This window comes from Pantherophis guttatus, chromosome 6 (assembly GCF_059756535.1).
Source record: "Pantherophis guttatus breed Tessera chromosome 6, ASM5975653v1, whole genome shotgun sequence".
Classification (NCBI taxonomy): Eukaryota; Metazoa; Chordata; class Lepidosauria; order Squamata; family Colubridae; genus Pantherophis; species Pantherophis guttatus.
In genome coordinates this window covers 60,948,586-60,968,693 of record NC_142068.1, presented here as the reverse complement: position 1 = coordinate 60,968,693, position 20,108 = coordinate 60,948,586, and the positions used below count along the sequence as shown (strand labels likewise).

At 35.2% G+C, this 20,108-nt stretch overlaps 1 protein-coding gene across 4 annotated transcripts in view; it reads right to left on the bottom strand.

Annotated features, from left to right (window-relative positions):
• EDRF1 (erythroid differentiation regulatory factor 1) overlaps positions 1–20,108 on the bottom strand; it is a 33,282-nt gene that overhangs the window by 12,209 nt on the left and 965 nt on the right. Inside the window, exons 2-16 of one of the 4 annotated variants that reach the window (XM_034436432.3) lie at positions 19,115–19,329; positions 15,987–16,053; positions 14,025–14,150; positions 12,425–12,510; positions 11,010–11,169; positions 8,817–8,918; positions 8,423–8,544; positions 7,683–7,794; positions 6,659–6,806; positions 5,420–5,528; positions 4,311–4,422; positions 3,041–3,301; positions 1,305–1,376; positions 1,061–1,211; positions 26–214 (exon numbers count right to left, since the gene is read on the bottom strand). In XM_034436432.3, coding sequence (XP_034292323.2) covers positions 26–214; positions 1,061–1,211; positions 1,305–1,376; positions 3,041–3,301; positions 4,311–4,422; positions 5,420–5,528; positions 6,659–6,806; positions 7,683–7,794; positions 8,423–8,544; positions 8,817–8,918; positions 11,010–11,169; positions 12,425–12,510; positions 14,025–14,150; positions 15,987–16,053; positions 19,115–19,329 — 2,032 coding nt within the window. Of the gene's footprint in view, positions 1–25; positions 215–1,060; positions 1,212–1,304; positions 1,377–3,040; positions 3,302–4,310; positions 4,423–5,419; positions 5,529–6,658; positions 6,807–7,682; positions 7,795–8,422; positions 8,545–8,816; positions 8,919–11,009; positions 11,170–12,385; positions 12,511–14,024; positions 14,151–15,986; positions 16,054–19,114; positions 19,330–20,108 lie in introns of all 4 variants that reach the window. The other 3 variants (XM_034436431.3, XM_034436433.2, XM_087871632.1) reach the window with 3 other exon arrangements.

Here is a 20,108-nt window from a genome sequence, read left to right as displayed (position 1 = left end):
GATATATAATAAAAGTCCTACTTACCATAACACTGTAAAGCTAATCTTATGTATCGTAATGCTCTCCCATATTTCTGAAGACTCACAGCAGCATCAGAAAGAACATAATAAGCCCTTGAAGATTTTAAAATCAGCTGAAGTTTCATTTTATATTGCCAGGTTCCAGGGATCATTCCTGACTGACTGGAATGTTTAACTTCCTGGAATGACCCCACTAGAATTGAACATGAAAGAATGATTAGCAATCTTAACATAAAAGTTAAAAGGATTACATTTTGAAATTAAATGAGCATTTTAATTCAATTTAGTTTCAAATTAGCATTTTAGCCATTTTGAATATTGGTGTAAGATTCCTTATTCAAATTAAACTATTTTAGCTTTTGGTCACTTTTCAATTTCTATAAAACAATCTGAATATGTGCCATGAATTTTGAAGGCACGGAGAACCTTTGCTTATTACTTTATCAATAACATATATAGGATCAAATAAATATATAGGATCAAAACAATGTTCTATCTACAAACTAAATTATTTAAAGCCACGTACTTAAAATATATCTTAACAACTAATATACCTACAACAACCTAACATTACTGTTAAAACAGTACCTGAATGTTCAAATATCTCATAATGAATTTTTGTCATAGCATTTTCCTCCAAGTGCAGAGTCTGCTTTTTTTTATTATTATTAACTAAGTATTGATCCATTGGTTGTAACAGGAATTGAAAAACCAACTTGACACCCAAGCCCAGCATCATGGACAAAGAGAAAGTGACCAAACCAAAGTCACTCAGCTGGCTTTCATGCCTGAAGAAGGGACTAGAACTCACAGTCTCCAGGTTTCTAACCTGGTGCCTTAACCACTGAACCAAATTGGCAAAGGTCTCATAATAAATACATTAAATGTAGACAAACACATTAAAATAGCAAAGTTTTACATATAATTCAAAGTAATACAATCACTTTATAAAGAAAGCAATATTTGGGGCTTAGGCTTTCTTGACAAAGAGGTTTACCATCTGTGAAAAGCCATTTAGGATGCAACAAACCAAACTTACTCTTGCCTAAAAATAAGGCCATCTGTTTTTCAAGGCACTCAGGGCCAACTGTTGATGATTCATCTTCGTATTTTAAAGGGATAGGTATACTGGGGTCTGCTGCAGGAAGATCACTTTCCTTCTTGATGCTACTATCAACCGATTTTAAGCCCTATTTGTTAAAGAAAAAAGCTTTTCAATACTGTACCAACACGTACACATTAAAAAACAGTTAAATAGCACACTTCTCAGTTATGTAACTTACTTCAAGAACATAGCTGAGTACTAGTCTGCATCGTTCTTCAGTGTCATGGCAAACAGGAAAGGCACAGCTAGGCTTTATAGAAGACAAAAGAAGTTTTCATGAAACTAGTGGAATTCAGCTTATATTATCACTGAAAACCAACAAAGAAGCCATTCTTATAAAGAATATAAGCTTAAGATGAAATCAAGAGAACAACTGACTGCAGGATTTACTTTTCAATGTTTTTTATATACACAATTAAAGGAGAGGTTTAATATGGACAGAAAGTCACCAGACATAGGACAGAATTAGAATTATATACAAATGAAAATCATGTGATTTCTAATATGTATAAATAACTGTTGAGATTTGAAATGGAACCTTTTTTCATCAATTATTGAAAACATTCCAGGAAGGCCTACAGGACCATCTACTTTATGTAGAATCTGTCTGTCCTGGGTTGAGATATCATGTTATAAAGTCTTCCTTCCAAGATATTAGGAAATCCTGTATTCATAAGTAGAGCTTCTTAGTTGTATGGTAGTTCTCCTGCTCTGGAATATCTGCCCCCCCCTCCCCGAAGTAATGATGATCCCTTCCCTGTTGTCACTCCAGAAGTTTATGAATATAATACTTTTTCCAATGATCCTTTGCAGTAAGGAATAGTTTCTCATCAAAGACAACCAGAGGCAGCGGTGGTAATATACACAATCAAATGATATTGTTGGAGTTTGGGGGATTGTTTGAGAGTGTGCGGATATAATCCATATTATAGATAGGGGACATACATGCAAATTTAAAAAAAAATATGAATAAACACATAAGTTTGGAATTAAGAACGGAGAAAGGAGGAAAAAAAAGTGGTAGGATTCATCTAACGTACGTTTAAAAGATTCTAACAAGCCAAAAAAGTTGATAGGGTTAGGATTAGAAAAAAATATGAAGTTATTTACTTGAAATAAATTATTTGGATATCTATTTTTGAAAGGCACGCATTTCCCCTGAAGGCCCAATAGAGGTAATCTTCAACCGAAAACTCCTCTTCTCATATTACCGTACTTTTTGGAGTATAAGACACACTTTCCCCACCCACCCCCCTAAAAGAGGGTGGAAACGTTGATGGGTCTTATACACCGAATACAGCCATTTTTGGCCTCCCAAAACTCCGCCCTGCGCGTCCTGTTTTCACGAAAAATAGGCATGTTTTTTGCAAAAACGGGATGCGCAGAGGGTTTGGGAGGCCGGCAGAGTGCTCCTGGGGGCTGGGGAGGGCAAAAACGCGATGCGTTGGGGGGGTTGGTAAGTCAAAAAACAGGGGCGTTTTTTTCCTCCCCAGCCCCCAGGAGCACTCTGCAGGCCTCCCAAACACTCTGTGCATCCTGTTTTTGTGAAAAATGGGCCCGTTTTTGGCTTACCAACCCCTCCCCCGTGTCACGTTTTTGCCCTCCCCAGCCCACAGGGGCACTCTGCAAGCCTTTCAAACTCTCTGCACATCCTGTTTTTGTGGAAAACGGGCCCATTTTTCACAAAAACAGGACGCGCAGAGAGTTTGAAAGGCCTGCAGAGTGCCCCTGTGGGCCAGGGAGGGCAAAAACTTTTTTTCTTTTTTACCTCTTCGAAATCTTAGTGCATCTTTTACTCCGAAAAATATGGTAATTACCTTGACAGAAAGGAATCCCACATATTTAAATTTAGACCATAAAATATAATCCTAATGTTAACTGAAGTGGCATTTCAAATTCAGTAGATAAACTTACACGTATCTGATGAGTAGACTTGTATTTTTCAGGTACCGACAATTCTCCAACAGATTTAATTATAGCAACGGCTTTGCTGTCATCTGGAAAATCTGAGCTGGTGCTATACAATCCATTTTCATCACTATCAGGCATTTCTTCTTCTTCTTCACTATAACTTTCATCAGAGTTGCCATTTAAAGGAAATTCGCTGCTTTCTTCTTTTTTTGGCTCATCTAATTGGAACAGTTCTGAGAGCATGTAATTTGCTGAAGCAATAATCTTATTTGAAATAAAGACAGAAATAAGAATTCAAAGGGTCTCCCAGAACTATATTTTTTTTTACAAATATCTTAAAAATGGATTTAAAGGTAAAATTGTAGTTAAAATATGCTTATTTTAAATAGTAGAATAGGATGTACTCATTAACTTCACTTATAACATTAAAAATTATTTTGGCAGTATATGGATAAGTTTTCAACCCAAATTTTCCTAGTATGGACATGGTTCCAATATTTTAACTGTTATAATTGAAAAGGCAAATTGAGTTAACTTAAACTGTGCTTTATACATGGCTCAGGGCCAGGTTATCTTTGAGACCGCCTTCTACCACATAGCTCCCAGCGATCAGTAAGATCCCACAGAGTTGGTCTCCTCCGGATCCCATCAGCTAAACAATGCCGGCTGGCGGGCCCGCGGGGAGGGCCTTCTCTGTGGCTGCCCCAGCTCTCTGGAACCAGTTACCTCCTGAGGTCCAGACTACCCCCACCCTATTGGCCTTCCGAAAAGTGGTGAAGACCTGGTTTTTCCGGCAGGCCTGGGGCCATTGATCTCGCTTTGCGATCTTGTGAGATCCGGCCATGAATGGTGTGAATGGGTTTTAATGTTTTAATTTTTAAATGTTTTTATAATGGTTTTTTTTAAAAATGCATTGTAAGCCGCCCTGAGTCTCTGGAGAAAGGCGGCATATAAATTGAAATAATAATAATAATAATAATAATAATAATAATAATAATAATAATAATAATATTAAAATAAGACAGGTTCAAATACAAGTCAGATACAATGAATTCCAGATATTTTAAACCACATGAAGAGAATGTATACAGCCAAAGTTCATTAAGTGTATTAGCATTATGTGCAATCTAGAATTCATTGAAATTGCATAAACATGAAGAGTCTTCCATTGTAATTGGAGATCAAATATATATTTAATTTTAACCAGTCTACAATACATAAAATGTTTTCACTAGGTGATACGGAAACAAGAGTATACAGATTTAATTCTTACCTGAGGATGCCTGCCCTTGTCCAATAATTTTACGCAGTTAAGGAGTAAAGTTCTAATAGTACCATAATATTTCCGGTTTTGTGTTTTTTTCAACATCATATTGCATGCAACTCTAAGCAAAAGTAAGGAAACAGAAAAGAAACAAAAGTTTTCACATTTCAAATATCTACTGAAATTTTATTTTAAATGTGTATCAGAAAAAAATGCTAATATTTAAAGTAAATATTTTAATGACAAGAAAATGCCGATGTCATTGAAGACAATCTTTTCTTACATGCTTTAAATTAATTCTAAATTTCACACATGTACTGTTTTGAATGTTATCTTTGTAGTACTTCAGCATCATTGCCCCCTCCCCCCCATACACACACACTTTTGTCTTAGAAGGCAACTGATAAAAATCCTATAAAGATTATGAGATAATTCACTCTCTGATGAACAGTTTGCCAGGGCTGGCTTTAGTTCTAATGGACCCACAGCTGCTCCCTTCGGCTAAAGCAAGCTAAATGAAGTTGCCATCATGTTTCCTTTGCTATCAAAAGAGAAAATAATGAAACTGAAATCCACCCTCCCAAAAGACATTGTGTATCCTTGTGGTACTAACCAGCATGAGATATAAAATAATTTTTTTCAGATCAACTTCTTCAAGTACCTAGATGATTACAAAATTAAAATAAAATCCAACAGTGCATTTTCTAATTTTCTTGTACAAAAATTAGCATTTACTAATATTAGTATTTCAAAACTGGAATCAAATACTGCAATAAATCATTTAATAAACCATTCAACATACTTATAGGGTAGGATAGGTTGCTATACAGACAGCATGTTATCATTATAACGATATAACAATTTGCTCAAAGAAAGTATTTTTTTCCTTGCATTCTTGCCTCCTACAATATAAAACCAAATAACAGACTCATTTAATTACTTTTTAGAAAGTTAAGTGCTGCATCAAAACAAGTACCTAAAGATTTAACATTTTACATAGCCCCTAGGATTAACATTTTACTTTTGGTAAAGGTCTTGAGTGTACATATGTAAAAGAAGGGTCACCCAACCCTTCTTTTATATATTCTTGAATCCTCATGATATATAGAAAAACTTACTTGTAGAGAAGAATTGCTACCGGCATTGTGAAAGGGTTTTGGTATTTATCTTCTGTTTCTTCACACAGGGTAGTGAGATCATACAACTTCACTATATCACTTCCACTTGCTGAAAGGAAAAATGTTTTCCATCAGTTTGTCTGATAAAATTAGAAGTCCAAAGAATAAAAAGCCAGAATTGTTGGTAATTCTATAGTATTTTAGAATATAAAGCTAATGACTAAGGTTTGCTCTGCTTTCAGTTTATCTAACTATTACTATGGCTCAAGTTCTTCCAACCAACATAGAAAACTGAAAAATTTGAAACTTTTTCCTGTTCAGTTACGTGCATGATGTACATGAAAATATTAGACGTATGACCCATGGTGGCACAATGGTTAGAATGTAGTATTGCAGGCTAATTCTGATGACTGCCAGGAGTTCGAATCTCAGCAGGCTCAAGGCCTTCCATCCTTCTGAGATCAATAAAATGAGGACCTAGCTTGTTGGGCACTGTGAAACACTGTGAAGAGATATATAAGTCTTTAATGCTATTGCTATTACTCCCTTTCCCTGGAAGCCTTAAAGCTCACAAGATCACAGTAGTGGTAAACACAAACTTAATAGCACAAAATACTATCTCCTTATGTTGGTGTAAATCAGGGGTGCTTAAATCCAACCCGCGGGGCCAGCCTGGAAATATCAAAGGACCAGCCTGCAGTGCCTCTGGCAGCTATGTGCGCCCCCCCCACCCCCACCCCATGCCTCTTTTTCACCCTCCATGGCCTCCTGCAGCACTCTGCCGGCTGAAAAACAGGCTGAAAGCAGCCCAAAAACAGGGTCGAAAACGGGCCTGAAAACAGCTGGCAGAGTGCTGCAGGAAGCCATGGAGGGTGAAATGAGCGCAGGGGGGGCGCACACAACCCTCTCACACCCCATTTTGGCCGGCAAGATGCTGCAGGAGGCATCCATCCCGCCCACCCACCCCTGCCAGCCCGCAGAGAACTACAATGCTGATCCGGCCCGCAAAGAAATCCAGTTTGATACCCCTGGTGTAAATGAAGAGAGACATTCTATGCATTGTCAGTGTAGCCAATGATTAGAAACTTTTGGGAAAGAAATTGCTATTTCGCTAGCTTCTTCATTTTCTAAGAACTATGAGCCTTCTGTACCGTATTTCATTCCAAGTTACAGCCACATTGCAAATCGCCCTTTCAAAAACAAAATTTAAAAAACCCTATTGGTCAGGGGGAAGTTTACCTTTAAACAGCCAGTATGTATGTCCTTCTTTTGTACAATTTGATTTCAGAAAAGATAAAATATTTTGAGCAATATCTTTTATTACTTTAGTAGAGAAATTGGAATTTTCCAAATTGGGTATATCTTCTGTCTTAATCATTTCATATTTCTGCAACAAAAATGGAAGAATTTTTAGAAATGAAAAAAAAATATATCTGTTGCAAAAGTTTCATGATACAGGTAGTCTTCGTTTAGCAACTGTTTGAAATTATGGTGGATGCCCCCAAAGCTACTTACACCTTGGTCCTGAAGTTACGGCCCTGCAGTGCCCCTGCAGTAGTTTGTCCTTACAACCAACCAGAGGGATGCTGCAGTGCTTCCCCTAAAGACTGTGGAGACTTTGAGGGGTGGGTGTGGCATGGGGAGTCTCAGGAGTTGGAGGAGACCTTGGGAGGCCCGGGATAGGCAAGGTTCTCCACCAAAGCACTCCATACTCCATTTAACGACCTGTGGGTTTGTTTAATGGCTGCATCAGGAAGAGCAGGGGGTGGGGGTTATTAAGCAACACTGTCTAGCTTAACGGCTGTCAGTCATAATGGGCAGGCTCCACTAGGATCGTAAATTGAGGACTCCCTGTAAAGCTAAAAAGCTTGCCCAACTTTTTGTGATATGTTCTATACATAACATAGAACTCACAGTTATTAACATGTATAAATGTAAGTTCTTGTGTACTGCTGAAAGTACAGAACTGCTTACAAATAAAATGTGCTTACAAAGACATTCACAATGAAGTCTCAGACGGGTTGCTATCTATTTGCTATAGCAACCTTACTTGAATGGATACCATTCATTTTCTTCAACTAATGTGTCCTTCAGTAATCAGCTAAGCTAGCTAGGAACTTCTAAAGTTATATCAGAACATATATATATATAGGGGATACCACATTGGATAAAATCATAGCAAAGGTATACTTTAAGCCTCTGACTTATTCTTTTGCTGATTGAGATTGAGAAAGCAATCAGAATATTTTTAAGGAAAATTTACCTGAACAATTCCATTGACATGAAAACACATAACAAGTTCTGGAACATTGCAGATCAAGTTGTCCAACCAATAATCAATTCCTGTTAGCACATTAATTGGCTTATTGTTATCCCTTCAAGTAAAAATATTGCAATGTTATTTCAATAAAATAGTTAGGATTCATTAAAAATACAAATAGAAGTGTTGATTCGAAATTAAATACTAAATTAATACAATATAAACCTGTAAATATTAGCTATCAGGACTAATAGGAAAATGGAAATATTTGCAATAGATATGAAATCAACAGTGGTTTTGAATAATGACCATTTTTGTAATTTTAGTTCTGTTATGTAGGGGAAACTTTTAAATTTAAGAAGCAACTTTAAGGTTCTGATTACCAAGTAATCAGAAGATTGTAAAAATTAAATAATTGCAAGTGAAGTACAGAGACCAAAAATGGGAAATATACAGAATACAACCGAGGATATAAGAGAGTTTGACCTATCAATATTTTACATATTTTAAATCCTTCATATTTAATATATTAACAATATTGAACAGGTACTTTTCTTTGCCAAATAGGCAAAACATACCATAGATTAGACTTTTTGAAGGCTCCTCATCCATTGGAACTACTTAAGCTTAGTTCATATTGAATAAGGAATTCATTTTTGAAGTGACTTTTTAGCAACAATAAGTAAAAAACGACAGTAGCATTTTTCAACAGGGAGCTATCTAATTTAATTCACTTAATTCACCTGAGACGCAAGCTGACAGCAGGGTATCTTCCTCCTCCAAATATAGGCATATTTGAACCTACCAACATGTGAATATCTTCAAATGTCCATAAGATGTTCCTAACGAAGTCATTTTTAAGACCCTTTAAATTTGAAGAACATGCCATGTATAAACATTTATTCTCTTTATTATAAAAGAAAACGTAGCATAGCTTTGCAGACTTAAAAGAAAGCAAGGTGCACAAACAGCAAATAAACCATAATACATGGTAGCTATTCTAGACTTTCACAATAAAAAATCAAGATTGCAGGTGCCACAAAACAATTGATAAAAATGATTTTTCCCCCTCAGCTGCACTGTAAATCAAACTGAGCAAGGGGTTTTCCTCGGGTCAAATTCCACATAAAATCATACCTGACTGCTTTCCCCGTCACTGAACAAAGTAGTTAGGTTTTGTTCTTTGGGGGCTGAGGCCACATGCCCCACTACATATGAGGATTCAAGAGGCACACTTCCCTGTGAAAAGCACAAGGGCATAAGTGATTCTACTGTTGAAATGATATAAACTCTGCTTTTAATAAAGTACCAATTTTGCACATTGGATAACCTATCTATGAAGGCTTTTTTCACTGAGTATACATATTTTGGTTCTTTTTGACCAATACTTTTGAACAGTCCATCATGAAAATTGTTTACAAACAACTCCTTGTTAAGTCTTTGCAATTTCTTTGCTCATATAATCAGTCTTATCCAGAAAATATGATTCTACCTACTTCTGCATACAATTCAAGCAAGATTATTTACATGCTAGTCTTCAACATGTACTTAACAGGTACTGAAATGTTTTGCAATAATAAAATTATAAATGTTCCCAATGGATGACAAAATGTTTGCTTGCATTTATATTATAAATAGTCTTCAGTTTTATTCACTGTATTCCATTCTCAGAATTTCTGAGCCCAATCATGGAAAAACAAACCCTGATTTCTCCTTTAAGACTAGCTCTCATTTTCAGAACAAGAACTACATTTGCGGAGAGAAATGACTTTGCTTTCCTGGTTCTAGTAATCTTATTCTACGCTACATTGATCAGACCCCACCTGAAGTATTATATATCCTGTTTAAGAACCAGACTTGGAAGCATCATAAATTAAAAAGGGGGTCATCATTAGCAGTTAAATCCTAGGAAGAGAGAGATTATATGAAATCTCAGAATCTCAGGAAAAACATACTACAAATCAGAGCAGTTCTGACAATTACTTAGGGAGGTAAGGGACTCTTCATTGATTATGTTGAAGTTGAACTTGGCCAGTTATCCAATTTTGTATTTTATTTCTGGATTCCTCCACTAGGAGGTGGTCCCTTCCAACTTTGAGTCTATGACTTCCTATGTCTGTCTTTCTCTATTCTGTGACCTTGATACAAAAGGAATTTTCTCAAATGCAGGTAGTTGTCAGGTTAAGATGGCAATTTGGATGGGATTGCCATTGCTAAGAAATGCAGCATAAGGTGAGCACATCATTTAAGAGTTGTAATCTAAGATGCATGGGTTGCTAAATAGAAGCAGCACAGTAGTGGGTTTCAAATCCCGCTGCTACCGGTTCGCTCGTGGACATGTGTGTGCTTCGTGCGCAATGCTTTTGCGCATGTGCAGAGACATCCAGGTGGGTGGGCGAAGCCTCCTGCCGCCACCGCTACTGGTTCGCCCAATCCAGGGCGAACCAGTAGCAACCCACTACTGAAGCAGCAGGAGTTCCAGATTAGGAGCACAAGAGTGCTGCAGAGGATTGGGGGAAGTTTGGGATAGACCAAAACACAGATTTCTCCTTTTTTGGATACTTGGGAATCTGGAACATTTTACACCAGAATTTCTGTAAAGGGGGACCATAAAGAGATGGGGAAAATTATGAAACAAATTCAAGAACATATGAAGAACAGGAATATACTTGAAGAGCGCCTTATATCATCAGCAAAAGTAATGATTATGTAGTAGAGGTTTGGCACTTTTTTTCTAACAACATACGAAGATTGAATTACAGATTTTCCTTATTAACAGGATTACCTGAAGCAAAGTAATAACAATTAAAGCTGGCCTGACATAAATAAGGACATGGGATATTATATAGGCTTTAAGTAATCTGTTTTTTGAAGTTTCTTCTCCATTCTCCATTCAGAGCTTAAAACAGGGAATAAAACCATAACAAACCAGAAAAGAGCGTAATTTAAGTATTTTTCTCGAACAAACTTTTTTACTTTCTATATGACTAGGAAGCTCACAAATATTCATGTTACTTGTAGCACTTTATAATCTCTTCTGAAACGCAATCAAAGCAAATAAAAAAAGCCAATTAATCTAATTTATATTGGACTTATACTTAAGTTCATGTACATAAATGACTTGGAGATCCTGAACACTCTCCACACCATGCTATCTAGTGAGCTCTTGCACACTCATTTGTAAGATGTATTTTGCTTCCATCTACTTATAAAAAAGGGCAGGAAGCAGCAATTTCTCCCTGTTATTCAACAGTCACCAGACTAGACATTGGCAATGGCGGCTATAAGAAACAACTGCTACTGTCAAGATAGAAAGGACACAATATTTACCTGATTAGAAGTACTTGCATCTTCAGAAAGGGAGGAAGGCATTTCAAAAGGAGCTGGCCAAGAAACCCTACTAGGTTCATCCGTTTCATCTTCTGTTGTCTCTTCTTGATTTTGTTCTTTGGAACCAGGAACAGGTTGAGCAGCTTCATCACCATTGATACTGACAAGAAAGAAACTGAAAATGTTAATTAAACCATTTTCACAAAACATTACATTTTAATATTGTTATTTTTAATAACATCCTAATAGTTACAACATGAACACACAAGAACTTTTTGTAATGTATTTTTTATCACATACATAGCATGGTTTCAACAGAAGAGAATATAAATATTACATTTTTCAATCAGCCACTTTTGTTTTTATTTACATAAAACTAAAGTTCTCAAGATGGTTTCTATATTCCAAGCAACTGCAACATAATAGATTTATCATTTTTAAATGGGAGTCTACCATACTTAAAAACCTAGCCTTAGTTTTAGCTGTATTTCTTTCCAAGGATAATCCTTAAATCTATAAAAGTCTTTGCAGTTTAACACAATGCCCAGCTACCAGGGACCACATGTAGAAAGGATAATGGAAAATGGGTGTACTAGATAAGGGATGAGTAAATAGTATGTGAATATATGTTGTCCGTGTTTTGTCTTGGTGCATTTTGATGTGACATACATTGTATGCTGTCTTTTTGTGGAAATTATTTTATTTGCCATTTTCTGAGAGCATCTATTTACTTTCCCTGAAACACTATTTTGGCATAATTTGTATAGGTCAAATATCTATAATTTGGGATTCAGCCTTGTCTCTGCTTTGGACCCAGTTTTCTGAAGAAGTTACCTGTCCCTGGGTCTCATCATTTTGCTTTTTATAATTAGATATTAGACCTGAAGAATCATATATTTTCCCAGGCATGCAATTTGCTGCCATTCAACCATATGGATTCACCATTACAAAAGCATAAACTTATGAGCCTATCTTTGTAACAATATGCAGACTGTTAAGACAGTCCGTTAATTAAATTTCATTAGATACTTTAGAAAAATATTAAATAGAAATCATTCATTTTTGGTACTACATCTGAATTCAAAGTGCTACATGTTTGTGGAAACTTTAATATTGTCTAGCTACCGGCAGCTGCAGCTCTCCAAAGGAGAACCTTTTGGAATGACATTCCATGAGAAATGAGGGACTATAAAATCAGGAGGGAAAATCACCTTGTATGCGCTCTTCTTTTTTCAATCAATGTTCAGAAACAAAAGAGATATAATGTTGCCTAAGCTTTGAAATGACAAGTTTTACTTAGGATGTAGATTCAATGTAGGTTAAACACAAAGGAACAATGTTAACAAAATTACAAAAAAACCAATACCAAAAGGTACCTGTAATATAAAAATTTGGAAAGTATAGCTTTGTGGTACCAATGTTCTTTGCTCTTCTTTTTTCGTTGCCACTTCTGATCTATTAATCTCTGATAGAATTCTTTCAACCATGTCCAATCTCCAGTCTAAATGAAAAACAAAAATGTATTCAAAAAGGTAAATAGCAATTACCTTATTAATTTAATAAGGTAATTAACTAATTAATTAATTAGTTTAAAAAAAGATTCCCTTGAGTTAAACATAGTTCTGGTTTCTACATTGACAGATGCAGTTTTCTTGACAATAGTATATAAATACATAGAGCCTAGTATTCAGAAAGCACACCTATTTCTGAAATACAGGTAACTCCTCGATTTACAACAGTTCACTTAGTGACTGTTTGAAGTTACAATGGCACTGAAAAAAGTGACTTATGACCATTTTTCACACTTACAACCATTGCAGCATTCCCATGGTCACGTGATCAAAATTCAGAGGCTTGAAAACTGATTCATTTATGATAGTTGCAGTGTCCTGGGGTTTTCCAACAAATAAAATCAATGGGGAAGCCATATTCATTTAACAACCGTATTGCTAATTTAACAACTACAGTTATTCACTTAAGTATGGCAAGAAAGATCATAAAATGGAGCAGAATTCACTTAACAAATGTCTCACTTAGCAACAGAAATTATGGGCTCAATTTTGGTAATAAGTCAAGGACTACCTGTAAAAGATTAAAAATGAGTAGTTTTCCACCTCCGACACCTTTTTTACTTTTTTTTTTTTTTACTTTTTTGCTTTAGTTTACAGTCCTGAAATTTGCATCTGTTAAGAGATATATTCATTTGGTGTTAAGGAGTGGCTCATTGAAATGTATGTACCCTTAGCCTACAAATAACATCTTTAATTACCGTATTTTTTGGAGTATAAGATGCACCGGAGTATAAGATGCAGCTTAGTTTCTGGGGAGGAAAATAGGGGGGGAAAAAATCTGCCAGGTATTCATCTGGCTAGCGTCCTTAGTCTGGTCAGCTTCAGCACATTAGTTTGCTGGTTTTGAGCATTGGGGAGAAGCTCAGAAGATCACTTCACTCGCTAGCGTCTCGTTGGGGCTGAAAAAAAGCTACATTTGGGATATAAGACACACCCAAATTTTCAACCTCTTTTAGGGGGGAAAAGTGTGTCTTATACTTCAAAAAATACAGTATACATTAGAAAGACTGGCCAATATGAGTCTTAGGAGGTAAAGCCTAATTTATTGTTCAAAATTAGATAATGTGATTTATTTAGTAATCATCTATTTTAGTGTTTTTCCTACTTTTTCTAATAATAGTGTCTCCAGCTGTGACGTTATATATTATGATAACAACACACATTATATACAACAACTTGAGCCTTTGAATTCTTTCAACTGCTTCATCAGACAAAATTCTAAAAAAAATGAAGATGCATGCCTTTCATCAAAATGTATTGGTAGATGTTGCACAGAATTAAACTAGAATTGGTTGGCATAATCCTAGAATTCTCTGAGGACCACAAATTGTTTCACCGTCCCAACTCTCCTGGAAAGAATTATAAGTGTTTCTGATAATATCATTGAAGGATAAATAGCAACACTGTAAACTAAATAAAATATTATAAAATATATTGTGATCACCTGCGATGATCTCATAAAGAGTTCTTGAATATCTAAATCGTCCAACAGAAGCGTTCTCCCAATTCGATGTACTGCCATGCTGACATGCGATTTGCTGTAAGGTATCTTAAGGAGCTTTTTAATATTCTGCAGAATAACAGAGAATAAGAATAAGAAAACATAGTGTTTTTAAGGAATTAGGCAGATCGACAACTCAGAACTTTCCGCACAGATAAACTTGAGAGGAATCATAAAAGACAAAGGACAAAGTGTTAGAGCATAATTATTGACATTTGTGAACACAATCAGAATTTTGAAAGCCTTTTTGGTGAAATTTGAAAATAGTTCAGATATTCAGCAAAATCTCTGTGAATTATGATTAAGGAAGCCACTTTACAGTTTGGTGTAACATTGAATTAGCATCCCACATTTTCTATAAACTTGAAATCGTAAATCAGAAATGTTGGTTTCAAAAGCGTTCAACAACTATGTTTTATACTAAACATAAGTTAGGAGAATGTTGTCCAAATTACCGTAACAAATTGTAGATATTTCTCTAATCCTAGCATTGCTGTAACTAAAAACTGGAATATTAAGCAGAGGGAAAGTGAAAAGCTGTAAACCATGGTTTATCTAAATATTATCCAGTCAAATATTATAACTTGCAAAAATTCCTATGTGGAAGTAGGAATAAGATGGAAGTTTGGACAGAAAAGTATTTTGGTTTTGGTTTTGGTTTGTAATAGTCCTGATTAATAGTACAGCAGGGGTGGTCACTGAGGTCCAGAACTTTGTTTTTGAAATGTTAATTCCAGCCCTTCATGTGGCTTGATCTCAATGACTTACATCCCTGTCCCACTCTAAAATATACAACTAGTGGCACTGTGGCCAGGAGGCAATATTTCTCCATCATAGCATCTATCTGTGAGAGCTATGAAGCAACCTGCTCTTAGAGGTGAGTCTTGCCTGTCTTCTAGAAGTTGGTCAAGACTGAACTTTACAAAATTTTAGATCATCCTCTTCTCTATAGTACCTTATCTCCCCATTCAAAACAAAACATATATCAAAGGTCCGTGAACTATTGAATGTAGCAGAAGAAATTCCAAACTCTGAATGGGAAATTAATAAATTGCCCCATTTTAATTCACGAAAGTTTGATTGGACCTAAGTCACTTCTCTGAATGGAAAGGTACTGTCACAGATTTTTTTTAATGTAAACACAGGTTAGTGGGCTCCAAACTCCAGGAAAGCCAAATCCACCTAGTCTCTAGGCAACACACCAACATACACTCACAGTTCACTATACACTTTTCTCCTAGTCTACTACAGCTTCTACTACTCCACTACTACTTCTCTTTTGAGCCCTATTTATGGAGAACAATAATAGTAAATTTGCCTTAGGTTGCTTCAAGGCTCTTTTAGTTTCCCAAATAAACGCAAAGCACCTTCTCTCTCACACCCACTACAACTCCAACATCACAACATTCTGCTGCCTATCTGCTCAGCTTTTACATTGCTAGGCTGGCTAGAGAGAGGTCTTAAAGTGACATGGGTCCTGGCATTTTGCAGGCAGCCTGTTCTCTCACATTCCTTTGGAATGCAATGCATCACATTTGAATTAGATTTTGCCAATTATCCTATTAAAAGACAACCCTATTCTTCTAAAATATGACTAACTAAATATTAAAAACTATAAGCATTTAATGCTAATAAATAGTAACAGTAATTGTTATTTAGTGTGCACTTATGACTAAAATCAGTATTGATACTGTATATCAATATAATATGAATCAAAATTGACAATAAACACTAAAATAACAATACAAATATATAATATGGAATATAAATGTAATAAATATATAAATGCAATATAAACAAAATTATTTATCATGAAACTCTCCCCCTTTAAAGTAGTAAGATCAATTAAATAGTCTAGCAAGTTTGGATTATATGTTAAATTATGTTACTTAAGAATATACATACCTCAGAATCAGATACAACATCCACATCATTTCCAACTGAGTCGATAAAATCATATGCCATGCCAAAACTATTTTAAATAAAGATATGAAATTAATCAAGTATTGCATTTATTTTTCAAAATGAATGTACTAACTTTTTATTATTTCAGTTTTCTACCCCATCTTTTCACCTCCAAGGCATTCAAAGCAGCTAACAGATTTTTTAAAATTGAAACCTACTTAAAAACTGATGTTTAAATCACCATAATCTAATTCAAAAAGCCTGGCTAAAAAGGGAATTATCCTTTTCTAAAACCAAAAAAGAAAGAAGAACTGTCGAAGGATTGCATTCCATAGTATTTAATCAATGCATAGCTTTCAAATGTAATCCAAATTATATATCTAAAAATTATAAATCATTTAAATAACAGGAGATTAGACCATTGCTTTTTTCTGACCTCTTGGCAGAAAAGATGTGTAGGGAGATGCTAAGAAACCCATCATTACCACTCATTCAGTTGTAAGCAAGAAAAAAGAGAACCACAACCTACCATCTCTATTATTGCTCTTTGACTCTGTAAACCACTTAGAGGGGGCTGTAAAGCACTGTGAAGCGGTATATAAGCCTAAGTGCTATTGCTATTGATTTTTAGAGGAAGAGATCTTGATCCTTTTCTTGAGAAAAATACTTTTTAAAATTCAGTATTTATTGCCATTATTTTTCCTCAGAAAAAAACCAAAAATGTACAGGTACTCATCAAATTACAACCGTAATTAAGTCCATAATTATGTTTATAAAGCAGGTCACCATTTAACTAGACTCAATTTTAAGACTTTTGCAGAAGTTGTTAAGTGAACTCATTATTTGCTATGGGGCATTTTTTTCTAGAAACTGGAAGTAAAAGCTGGTTTCTGGCAAAAACTTTGTAAATCATGGTCATGTGATTGCATAGTGCTGCAAGCAGCTGTAAATGTGTGCCTGTGTTATCAAGTACCAGAAATACAGTCATGTGACATCAAAACTTTAAAACCAGGTCACAAATCCCATTTTTGGGGTCTGTTGTAACTTCAAAAGGTCATTAAACAACTGGTCCTAAGTCAAAGACTACTTGAATGCATTTCTCTCCTGAACAAAATGTATTAACTATATATAAAACATATTTTATTGATCACCAAAGAAAAATGGAAGTAGAAAATTCAAATAAAAAGGTTCAGATAGTTCTCAACATATGATCACAATTGAGCTCCAAATTTCTCTTGCTAAGCAAGGTAGGTGTTAAATGAGTTTTGCTGCATTTTGCACCTTTTTTGTCATCATTGTTAAGCAAATCACTGCAGTTGCTAAGTGAATCATGTGGTTGTTAAGTGAATCTGACTTTCCCATTGACTACTTGTTGGAAGCCAGCTGGGAAGGCTATCATACTATCATAAATACATGTCAATTGCCAAGCACCAAAATTTTGATCGTATGACCACTGGGATGCTACTATGATCGCAAGTATGAAAACCAGTCATAAGTCACTTTTCAATGCCCTTGTAACTTGTTACTAAACAAATATAGGTTGTAAACAAATATATAGGTAGGACTCCTATATATGCTTAGTTATTATAATGAACAACACAGGGGTAGAGGGGAGAGGGAGAGCTGATTAGAAATGTATCATTCTGTACTTATACTGTAGGCCAGACTTCCACCAAATTCTTGCAGAGAATACAACTGTTCCTTTCTAATCTTATTCACTACTCTGGTTTATTCCTACACAATACACACACTGGCCCACATATCAAAATAAGATTGGCTTCAGATCAGAATTTTGGTAGGTAGATTTAAGATTAATGAATCATGGAAGATTATTTCAATATATGATTACTGTTGCAAGATGTACAGATGGAAAGATTCAAAATTAACCATTATGGAGGAATGGTTCATGAAGTTGACAGATTTTGCCAAAATAAATGTTATTTATTTGTATCCTGCCTTTATTATTTTTACAAATAACTCAAGGTAACGTACATATCCAAGACACCTCTTATTTTCCCCACAACAACAATCCTGTGAGGTTAGTTGGGCTGAGAAAGACAGGCCCAAGTCACCCAGCTGGTTTTCATGACTAAGATGGAACTAGATCTTACAATATCTTTCTAGCCTGGTACCTTAAACACCAAACTGGCTTATTATAAGTATTAGATACTATCATATCTGAATGAAAATGAATTTGTAATTTATGGTTTTGATTATTAGATTATAGAAGGAAGTGTAATATGATGTAACATTAGAGAGATTAAAATATATTTGTACTCATAACTGTTGTGAAGAATATCAGAAGCCACTTCTTTGTATCTTTTTTCTTCCTTTTCTATTTTTCTTCCGTTTTTTTCTTCCACTTTTTGCTTTTTCTTTGTTTTTTAATCTTTATTTTATACTATTTTGTGTTAGTTTTTATTTTGCTTATAAGTTTTAATTAAAAATATATACAAAAAAAGAGTGTTGGTAGATATACAAAATGTGGGACAGTCATTAGATAACACAGAGATACAGTACAGAAAAATATTTGCTGTACCATCTAACAGTCATCTGAATTTTTACAGCCCAAATTAGGGAGCCCTAGGTATGCTCCTCCCAGAAACTGTAGTTATCTCATAGAGATTTCCTTGCTGTGTCTAAATTACATTATTTCAAGGGTTCCTATGCACTGCCTCCATAATATTCTGGCATAGTTCTACGCTATTGCTTCTCCCCCAGTTTCCATCTTCTCTAGTCAATTTTCCTTTCAAATCACCATATCATAAAATAAACTTTGGGATTATAATTAATTGGTTCTTAAACCAGCAATTTTATTGGGACCTAAATCTACTAAGAGCCCAATGCAATTATATGTATGTTTTCTCCAACAGCTTTCCATTTGCTGAAAATGTTAAGTTTCTAACAATACATACACACATACACGTATGTATATATGTATATACACACATGTATATGTGTGTTGTGTGTATAAATGAATGAATTAATGAATTGGTGAAAACTTCTTTAGATCCTGTATTTTACCTTCCACACAAATTTATCTATAAATCATAACTCACAAAATGTCTTTTAACAAACTTGAGATTATTTTGACTAAGATAGGGATAAAAAAGATTCTCAATAATTACCTTGAAAATGGTTTGCTTTTCTTGCTGTTGCCAAGAATAGTTGCCCCTGCTGGTCCCAGTTTTGCATTTTCACGCAACCAGTTAGCAGGTGGAAGTTTTAGATCAGTCTTTTCTTGAAGGCGGGAAAATGCTGCTTGGGGTGGTGCAGATGAATATTTTACCACAGCCCTGCTCTTTATTTCATTGCCACCAAGCAACAGCATACCGGTAGATCCCTAAATTGTATATTAAAAAAATGAAAAATTATAAAATTCAACTGCACATACTCTGTACACTCATTTGATCACATTCAAAACAAATCATAAAAAAGAATAATCAAAAATAACTATTCAGTTTTGATATGTCTATGGAGATTCCCAGTCATCCAGGTCATTGTTGTCCCAAAGGTGCTTTTTCAAGAGGCAACTGGACTTTCTTTGTTTTTCCTGGAAGACATTTCACTTCTCATCCAAGAAATTTCTTCAGTTTTGATATGTGACAACTAAGCCTATCAGCAGTTTGTGTAACAGAGTTAATCCCAAGGAGTAATGAGGAAGGCTTTCTTGTGGATCCTCAATACTAATTGAGGAATAAATACATTTCTACTTCTGTCACAAAAAAAGGAAGATTAGTAAATGCATTGAAGCAGTTTTGATGCCCCTCTACAAGAGTAAGGTAGAATAGAATAGTTGGAAGGGACCTTAGAGGTCTTCTAGTCCAGCCCTGTGTTCAAGCTTGAAACCCTATACAATTTGAGACAAGTGACTGTCCAATCTTTTCTTAAAAACCTCCGGTGATGGAGCACCATGATTTCTGAAGGCAAGCCATTCCACTGGTTAATTGTCCTCACTGTTAGCAAGTTTCTCCTTAATTCCAGGTTGCTTCTCTCTTTGATTAGTTTCCAACCATTGTTCCTCTGGTGGTTTGGAGAATAATTTGACCCCCTCTTCTTTGTGGCAGCCTCTCAAATACTGAAATACTGCTATCATGTCATCCCTAATTTTTATATATTATA